Source organism: Varroa jacobsoni, unplaced genomic scaffold, assembly GCF_002532875.2.
Source record: "Varroa jacobsoni isolate VJ856 unplaced genomic scaffold, vjacob_1.0 scaffold_1362, whole genome shotgun sequence".
Lineage (NCBI taxonomy): Eukaryota > Metazoa > Arthropoda > Arachnida > Mesostigmata > Varroidae > Varroa > Varroa jacobsoni.
In genome coordinates, this window is record NW_019214264.1 from 1 (window position 1) to 10,472 (window position 10,472).

Consider the following 10,472-nt stretch of genomic DNA (forward strand, 5'->3'; position numbering starts at 1 on the left):
CTCGCTGTACCTACAGTACAGCGAGCTTAAATAGGCTCTAAATAGACGCTAGTAATAGATATATATATATATATATATATATATATATATATATATATATATATATATAGTGTGTATTCTCGGAATCAATATGGTCAAGTACGTGTATTACGCATATACAATATCTATAAGCACGATACAGTATTCAGAAATTGAGGGATGAACAACATCAGGCCGAGAAAAATTGGATTGTTTTTATCAATATATAAAGAATAATATACTGAGATGCTCAATATACCATTCTTTATCCATATACATTCTAATTCTCATTCTTCTGTCGTAGCTTCTTTAGTTCGATTTCGATGAGTTAAGCTGCTCTGAACTAAGAACTACGGGATAAGCCGTATTCCTCATCAGAATTAATTGCCTACCTTTTCAACGTCACCATCGAACTATATTTACTATTTGCCCAACAACGTCTGATCTCACCACCATGCGCCTGAACAGCAAGTTAATATACTCCGTTAACAAGATCACTGAATCACGACCCTATAGCAAGCTTAATCTCATAGCAATCTCTCCATGATTTTTCCGTATATCTGCGTGTGTGTGCTGAACTCAACGGCACCTATTGCTGCCTGAACATTCAAGTGTTTGTTGTGCTGTGACCAAGCCGGATCACATCAGATCTGCGCGCCGCTGGTCCTGAGTGCGAGGGAGGAACGCGGCGGCGCCTTTGCCCCATCTGCGGCGTCTTTCCCCCAGCTGGAGCGCCTCTGCCCCAGCCGCAGCGCCTCTGCTCTTCTCTAGAACGAATTCCCTCTAACAGAAATTTTCATACGAATTGCAAACTGATAGAACAAGAAAGAAGGGGGCGACCACTGCTACAACTATAACGACGATAGACCCACAGGCACGAGCGGACTTCCAACCCACCCATGAACCAACCCATTGCGATCTCTGGGACTTACGGTGGATAGTTGGGCAGCCGTCGTCGATCGGCTTACGACGTCTCTTACCGACTCAACTCGAGCTCAGATTGGAGGGGCACACTCGTTCTAAACGCTCCCACGTACTCAACAGTGTCGGCTACTTCCTCGAGTCCAACGCTGACTGTCAAATCAGCATTGCGGTGCTACCACGGCGGAAATGGTTGTGGAATTCGTATTGGGTAGAGTATCCTTAGAATGGTTGGACACGTTCTATAAAGTCTGTGCGCTTTGCGCCACAGATGAGGGCGTCCAGCTGTTTCATTTAGCGTTTGTCACCACGAAGCTTACATGCGTGTATCCAGTCTTGCCCACCGTTCAACCTCGTCGCCGTCCTTGCTTTTGTGTGTCGAGGGACGCATGAAGACAGACACACGGCGCCTCTCTAACCCCTTGGCTCTTTTTCTCGTCCATTGCCTCCCCCACTGGAGCCCTCTCAGCAGCAGATACTTTCAAAGACCTGCCTCTTCATTTCCGGGGCAAAGGCCATAAGGGCAGAGATCCTCTTCTCCTCCTTTGTGCTTTCTGGCTGTCCTGTTGATGGTGGTACTGGCGTGTGGACCGTTATGGCCTGCGTGCCATGAGGCAGCTACTACAGCATGGTGGCCGTAGTCACTCCGACGTCGTCTAATATCTTCGAGTTGGGTAAGGGGCATTGCACTGGTTGACGGGGATTCGGAGGTCTGTATGATAGTCCAACGGTGTCAGCGGCAAATGATGGGATTTGCTGGCGCGTCGTTGTAGGTTACGGTGGAACCTTTTCCGTTTTCAGTGAGGGTTGAACGTGCTTTGTTCGAACAGTGATGCACTCCCCCTCCGTCGGTGACTGTGGCTTCGGTAATCGCCTCTTTATCTGCACCTCAGTGATACGCTACGAAGCAGTAGTCAATGCTGATATCGGCGCTCATTTTCTGCAGTCTTTAACGCTCCAGGACAACTATACGAAACCGAGGGATGGGGTTCTGAGGGGCACCCACGGCTATACCTTCCACCAGCCATAGAAGCGACGCAGAGCTCCATCTCGCTCATTCACAGGGGGCTCGCCCCTTGGATGTTCGCCCTTGGGCCTCGCCTGTTTGGAGTGGGTGCAAGTAGCAACTCCACTTTGCCGTACTACTAGTTTATGCTGTCATCTACCCTTTATCTACCCTCTATAAGTACGCCATAGTAATCGTTGACAAATACAGCACACATTGCTAACTCGCGATGCTTCGAAGATAATAGAAGTATGTAGGGTTGCATAATTTTATAACAATTCTGAGGCGTTCGTACTATGGTCAGTTGAGATGTTGATGCCAGTAACGCTACCGAACAAGTCCCTTTGTTGATGAGGCCAGAACGCAGCTAGTTTTTACACAGCTTTCTCTGTTTAACTTTCCCGCCTCTGTCGTAGTGGAAACTGTGTAAAACAACACAAAGTACCGCTACTCATTTATATTGTGTATCTACAAGAAATATTAGGAGCAGTAGTTATCCGAGGCGAAGTTAGAACGTAGAAATCCAAAGCACATATTCAATAGCGATTGTCGTAACGGTAAATAATATTAGCCATATTCAAATCAAAAATCTCAATCAGCCGTCGTACGCCGCTTTCAGTGCGCGGAGTAGCTGTTCCTGGTGAGGCGAGAAGCTCAATCTCTGCTTATTTGCCTGCCTGTCTGCTTTCCTCTCTGACGATGCCTCTAACCGCCCGTTCGACGGCAAAGAGCCACTAGTGACTCTCGCGTGACTCTCTTGTGTCGCCCTGTCGCTTTCTGTCCTTCTCTGTCTTTGTCCACCTCTGACCAGTGGCGCCTGCTCACCCAGGCTTAGGCCACCAGCAGCGCAGGCGCTTGCAAGTAGATAGCGCTGCTGTGAGGGAGCCACGCTTCTGCACTTTTCTTGTTGGCCTGTGCTGCTGCTGCTGCTGTTCTGCCTTGCGATGCTCTCTGCCGCTTCTTTATTCTGCTCTGTGTATAGCGGCCTGACTGTCTGCTGGCGTACTGGTTCGTGTGGCCGTGTGAACGCTCCTCGATGTGTGTCTGTGACGTCAGGAAAATGGGCGTCAATTTTAGCGACGGCGGCGGTAGTGCCAGAGCGGCTGTTTGTCGGCCAGCAGCTGCGCGAGTAGCCGCCGGCAGCCGTGGCGCGGCCGCTGCTGATGGCTGCAGCGGTAGCGCCAGCAGCGGCGCCTTGGCTGGCGAGGAGGTGACGCTTAGACCACACCTTTGTCGATAGTCGCCGCAGCCGCGAGAGACGAGAGAGTGCCGCCCTCCCTTTGGCTGCTGGTGCCGTGCCGCGCCAACGAGCCCCGCTCCTCAAAAGGCGCCAGCGTCGCCCGTCGGGAGAGGAGCCCTTCGACACCAACACCACCACCGCCGCCGCCGCCAGTGGTAGCGCAGCGACGAAGGCACCGTCGCCCACAGTGGCCGCTGCACTAGCAGCAGCTAACGGCGCGGCCGCCGCAGCAGCAGCAGCAGCAGCAGCAGCAGCAGCAGCAGCAGCAGCAGCAGCAGCAGGAGCAGCAGCAGCAGCAGCAGGAGCAGCATTAGCCACCAACACGGCCGCCATCACTGACACCCAGCAGCGTCGACAGCACTATCGCGCCACCGAGCAGCTAACAGAGCGGCAGACCAGCGAACAGCCGCGGCCCCAGCATAGGGAACTGTTGTCGCTCGCATTCGCTTCTGACTAGCTGGCCAGACACCCGCCTGGTCGCCCGCCCGTTTACTTGCTGGCCACCGCACGACACAGCAGCGGCGGCAGCGGCGGCGACAGCGGCACGATCACGGCTACGACAACGACGACGACCACGACGACGACGACGACTAGCGAGTGCGGCCGCGAGTGACTGTGTGTGTGCGCGAGTGAGCGTCCGGCCACTCAGGAGAAGACCGACAGGCCGCCATCCAGACACAGCAGAGGCTAAGAGACGGCCGACACGACACCCCGCTAGAGGCGGCGACGATGACGCTCAAATTGAAGCGAGAAAACTGACGAGTAGACAGCACTATCACACTCATAGCGGCGACAGTGATAGCAGCAGCAGTAGTAGTAGCACTAACAGTGATAATAGCAACAGCCGCAGCATCGGCAGCTGGGGACAAGCGTCAACTACAATTGACGAAATACGCAGTCAACAAACTGAGTTGCTGTACAATTGAACGCTAGACAGACAGCGGCGCAAGCAAGAGCGTTGAACGACGCCAAGCAGCACTTGACTGGCAGTTGCGCAGTGGTACAGTCACAGCTGCTATAGTATCTGCTGGCCAGCTACTTTGCAGAGAAGTTAGTGGAAGTTCAAGTTCGGAGTTGCTTAAAGTGCGCCGGTAACAGTGGAGGAATAGTTGGCGCTCGTGCTAAATCTACGACGAATCAAGACAGCATTAGTTGGCGCGGTGTTCGTCAAGAGCGTTTGCCACATCTACGAGGTAAACGAGTCGAAATAAGGGAGCAAACAAAAAACGAGGCGCTGCTCACGATATCGACGGAAGGCAAAGAAAGTGATACCATATCATTAACTTCATTAATACCTATACAAATGATTAGAGGATCGGATGCGCCACTTCGTAGATGCGAAGTAGATGGTGACCAGTAAGCGAAGTCAAATTGCGTTTAATCAAGAATCGCTATTATTTCTGTAGTATAAATTCTTTTGCCCCAAAGTTCAGTCATCACTCATCGTCCAGTGTGAGTGAAATCGATTTAGGCTAGAAGGCGCCGCTTTGATTGCTAGTATAATCCGCGTCATACGCAACCTTCAAGTGTAAAACAGGACAACAGGAACCTTCTCCGATCTTTAAATCATCAATACCTTTACTACTGAACTTCTTTTGATGTTCATATCTTAGCTACAGTAAGTAACCTGACGGTATTATTGGTAGCAATTGTGTGACTCGACCCCCTCCTGTGGTCTAGCTCTGTTTATCAACGTTTATCAATGTTTATCAATTGTGCATCGTGATACATCATCGTACACAATATCATTGATAACTTTATCCACGAATCCGAAGCAAGTTCAAGTTTCACCGCTTACGTGTCTCCTCGTGAAAATTTTCCATGGAAACCTTATTATTCTAGTCCATAGGCGGTCTCATCTTTACATCGCCGTCGCACTGGACATCTTCTAATAAGTCCTCTTTATGATATTACTGTGTTACTGTGTGGATTTCAAACCTTTTTCTCCAGCCTTCTATTGGCAAGGTTCTCGGTCACGTCCTTAAAGTACTAGCAGCGCGGTACTACCTAGTCGATATGTAGGCCTGCCGCTGCTGCTGCTGCTGCTGCTGACACATGCGCCTTTCGTCTGAATCTTCACGAAATCAGAGGAGTTTGACGCCTTGAATCTTGAATGGTTAACCTGCGCGCGAAATCAAAAATCGAGTGCAAGTGTCCTAGTAGTCAGGAAAGAAAACGAGCGCGGCAAGGGGCTTCTAAACTCTACGCAGTAGAGAATACTCCGAGTACTGTGTGCGTGTGGGTTACGTATATGTGAAACAGCCGTTGCGAGTCATCGGTTATGCTCTGTGCATTGTCCTGATGCGGTACGAGGAGTCAGTGGCTATTGTCCCCGGTCTATCCAACGCCATGGCGGCCTTCCATCCCAACCCGTTCCAGATCCTCGGTGCGACACCGTCGCAGCCACAGCGATCGGCCCCGTCTACGACCGATTTCTCCATGCATTCGATCTTGAGCCAGCACGGCGGCATACCGAACGGGCCATCGGTGCCACCAGGGCTCCTGCCCAGTCACCTTCTGGCGAATAGTCCGTTAACAAGTGCTGCAGCGGGTGCGGAAGACGACGGCATATGCGACGATCCGAAGGTAGCCCTCGAGGCAAAGGACCTCTGGGACAAGTTCCACGATCTTGGCACGGAAATGGTGATCACGAAATCGGGAAGGTAAGTGGACAGTGGATGCCGCAAAATGTAAAGTAAAATAACTGCGAAAATAACCCTAGTGAACTTGGGGATGCTCAGAGTTTCGGAAAAATTAATTAGTGCAGTTGGTGTTTTAATGATTATGTTGATATGGCGGTATTGCGAAATCCGCGTCAAAATTCGAGGTAATATGAGGGTTTATTAATATTTGAACTTTACCAATCTATTTTCCAGTGTAATTGGCCTTGCTAAGTGCTGCTATGCATGATAGCTTGCAGTACTTTAGGTACGTAGGCCTTAATTCGTAAGCCTTTATGGTTATGTTTCTCTGGACAATGAGGTATTCAAGCATTTAACTGCTACGCAGTTTTGAAGAAATTCGTATTAACGCAGGACAAGCAAAAGCAGTCGAGAACACAGTCGAATCTGATAATCTTTTATTTTAAGTATGCCTTAATATATTACCACTATTTTCTGGAGACAGGTTTAGTGGAACATGTTATATTCTGTGCCAAGATACCCCTCGACGTCAAACTGTAGATGCAAGCTAAGCATTTGTTGCCTCACTGCAATGTGTAACATCGTTATACTCAGTGTTCTACAGCTTGATTTGGTAAACTTAAAACTTTTTCTCTTATTTTTCGTCCTTTCACTTAAATCTAGTAATGGGAACTCTATGCCTCTTTTCATGGGAGTCAACTTCTTGCGCAAAAGGTGACTCAAGGAGCGCCCCCTAGTGATGCTTGCACGCAACCGGGACAGCGTCGCCGCGCAGACTATTTGCCGCGTTTATTTCACATTGCCCTCGGGGCGTTGCACTGTTTGATGATGAGTTCAAGTGTACAAAGGAAAACCAGTGACGAGCTAAGCCAAATAATGTGGGATGAAGCTGGAAAAAAAATTGTCTTTTTTTTAACATTCGTTTTTATCTCAAAGATGAAATATGTTGGTGCAAAAAAATCGCAGCCCAAACATTGCTGGGTTCCGTAAAAGTTGATTAAATTCTTCCAGTTTTGCTATAGTACCAGATCGTCTTTCTTCTACTGTCCAGTTAGTTAGCTGGAGAAACTCGTCCAATAGGTTGCTTCAAAGCTAACTAGAATGCGTGCGAAACCAAGCATAGATACGTACAAAAAATTGCGATCTTTTTATCTTGACGACAAAAATTCACAAGGATGAGCTTTTTGAATACTTGATGTTTGAATTGAGTCATCCGTTAACGTTGCCACCTAATAATTTCAAAACTTGACGTTCCCGATTTTGGTGTATGGACGGCCCATCTCGAAGTGGGTCTAATGCCCGTAAATTTTTAGCGGACAAGAAAACCGTACGAGCTTTTCACAGTAGATTGCGTCCCATTTACAGAAGCAACGAGGAACATTCAGGTCTGCCGTGCTTTACAGTAATTGAAAGTGTGAAAAATGACGCCGTGGCTATCATTCAGTGCTAGACCATTCGAACTAGAGAGAAAGAACAGCTGGTCTATGGATAGATAATTGGATAAGGCTTCTGTGATAGCAGGTTGTTCGGCCCCGTAAACAGCTACGTACGCCGTCCGTCCGTTCGTCCGTTCGTTTTAAACTGAAGCATATAGAAGTAAACAGAAACAAACAAAATTATTACCTGTAAAAAAAACCCGCGATCTGGCAGTGATTTTATTTAATACTGAGCATGGCTAGACCTATTATGTTCTAGAAGCAACGACAGTTTTTGGTCCTGTAAGGAAATACAATGCTAACTTGAATATTTCATATATGAGGAAAAAATTAACGAAAAAAAAAAAAAAAAAAAACAATTATCACTTTGTTTTAACTTGTTATTAAATTCGAGATAACAATGAAATTCGCCGACACTCACTAGACATGGAGTTAATTTATATTTTTCTTTTCTTTGATCATTCATTCATATCTGCAAAGATAATAACGCCATATTCTCTATACAAACATGTTAGTCCTCAAAACAATTTACATTTTTTTACAAATGGAAGAAAATTAGTCGATACAGCGAATTGTGTCTAGTTATCCAGATGATCTGTCTGTCGTTTCTTAAAAAAAAAAAAAGGTTTTCCAATTTGACAAGTAACTTCCTTAACTTCAGTGCACACGACACTAATCGGCGGTTCCTCATTGTAGTACTCCTTATAAGTAATACAAATATGATACGCCTAAATTAAGCAAAATTGAGTTTAATACTCCGGTCAACTGTCCTTAGACGAAATGTATTGAACGCCATATTCAGTTTATTTTATTGGTTACGTTCTATATATTTGTTTGTATAAACCATTCGAAACACGGTCCGAGTCCCATTTCTTCGTATGTTTTTTTGCTGATATAGGTACTATTATATAATTATAATTATTACTATCATTAATGAGCATTGCCGTAAACCGACCTTCCCGACAAAATGTTGGGCCTGTCATACACCATCGTACGAGTGAGATTTCTAGTATCATCATACATTGACCGGCACCCAGTTTGCATGCGGGGTATCTGTTTCGGATTATTCGGTTAACAATCTGCGCAGTCAATGCCATTATTTTTAATGTCCGTATTAAGCTCTTTTGTATTCAAATGTAACAGACACGGGAGTACGCAAGCCTCGCTTACTAAGGGACAACGAGACCGTAAATCGTATAGACGAACTTGTCGTGTCAAATGCTTGACAATTATGGTTAGGACACGAGGTCTTAGCAGGATTCTGTCAAACATTTGTGCGGCGCTTTATGTGAAGGTACAATGTAATTATAATTTGGTGCCTCTTCTTGGAAATATATTCCTGCAGCTTCCGAAGAGGTAAGCGTACATAAAGTTTCTATAGTTATGTGCACTGTTCTCGACGAATAATAGCTTACCTGTATGCCCCTTTCGTTAAGGATACACTGGGCATTACATGTCGAGTGAGGCATTTGCGGTTTACTAATTTCCCTACGAAGTTATGTTTTAGAGTTGTAGCTTTGCCAGCGCCCCTTTTTACACTCAGCATCTGGACACATCAGCGAAGGCCCGTCATAGTCCTGGACAATTAATCCGCTCCATCGGATTTGTTGCCTATGCAACATTGGTCATCTATATCAGATAGTTTACGCTAATGGCAGGGGCTTCAAGCCCGTTCATTCGTATTTCATGCTAGTTCGTATAGCTAGTGAAATGCTTTACGCTCGAAACGCACACGCACAACAAGTTGCATCAAAATTAATCTGTGTCTTGTTTAGTCGCCGATATCAGTCTGCCCTCCGAAGCAAGCGCCGTCATCAGCTACACAAACACAAATTTCATCATTACAAGCATCATCCCCAACGGCAGCAACGACAGTTTCTACTCCCTACATTTTCTCATGGAGCTATCCTTGGTACAAACGTACGGACAGACAAACAGAGATGCCTAGCAATTCCATCATTAACGCTGACGGAGTTGCCCTGCCAACGACCCGCCACCGTTGTCATCTTCGTTGTTGCCGTCACATCGCTGTAGTACCGCCACCGCCATTCTTCAACTGGTCGGCCGTACACGTTCACTGCATCCACTGTCCGCTATCATCGTCATCAGCGTTTCGCGGCTGGAGCGACCACCGAATGGCCGTCAGTAGCCGTGGCCGGAGCAGTAGCAGCGGCCGTAGCGGTCGCAGCAGCAGCAGCAGCAGATCTAGCAACGGCGGCAGCTCAGAGAGTCACCATGGACTGCTGGCTATTCAAGTAGCGATCCTGAGACCGGCAAATCGACCAATGGACAGCCAAAGTGTCTCAGGCGCCGCCTCTGCTTTCCCTGCGGCTCGCAACATACACACAATACAAACGGCACAAACAGAAAGAACAACGCAACAACTTATGATATTATTGTTGCCTACTGCTCTGTCCAGAGCCGCACGCCTACCGATAGGCAGACGACAGGGCTGGCGTTGTTCCGGACGCGCTGGAAGACCAGCCGGCCGGCCGGCCGACCCACCGCAGCGAGCGAATGAAGTGGAGGAGCTCCGTTAAGAGTCACAGCGGCAAAGCAACAGATAGAAAGAGAACAGTAACCAGAATAACGTAATGAAGTTGAGCCGGGCGTTCGAGGTAGGCGAACAGATTGAAAAAGGTCATGACGTGAAGAGTGCTGTCGACCTAGCTGAGTATGCCTTGTTCGTGGGCTGGGCTACGTTCAAATGCATTGAACAGAACCTAAATATTTGTTTAGTGGACAAATCTATAGCTTCGAATTGTACGAAGACTATGTAAAGTTGTAGTACACCCTGGAGAAAACATGAAAGTAATGCGATTGACTGGACATCGATGCTCTATACTCGACAACTCTTCGTCGATTTATGACAATTAAATATAACAGTCACATATGCGTAACTAATAACTTTTATTCGAAACCCTTATTCTGTCCTTGTATGCATTTACCTGCTTTTATCAGTGAGAGTACCCGCCGAGGGCACGTCGGCTGCTAAGGCCGCCTCTGTCTTATTGTTTTTGCCGTTGGGATATTCACATTCTTTGATTGAGGTCCTTCGTCAAACGCGACGTCGATCAGCCTATTTTTCTTTTCATGGTCGAAATGGATACTACATAGATGGTTGATGTGCGAACGTAACTTTTCGATCACTAACTTGCCAGCGAGCAGTGCCATGATCTCCATCGATTTGATCGACAACAAAACCAATT

The 10,472-nt window shown here is 47.2% G+C and overlaps 1 protein-coding gene across 1 annotated transcript in view; it reads left to right on the top strand.

Moving 5' to 3' along the window:
• Nucleotides 1–3,769: 3,769 nt before the first annotated feature.
• LOC111269189 (T-box transcription factor TBX3) overlaps nucleotides 3,770–10,472 on the top strand; it is a gene marked incomplete at its 3' end in the record, with an annotated part of 30,545 nt that continues 23,842 nt past the window's right edge. The window contains 1 exon segment of the mRNA XM_022848611.2: nucleotides 3,770–5,848. Within this exon segment, the coding sequence (XP_022704346.2) occupies nucleotides 5,487–5,848 (362 nt within the window).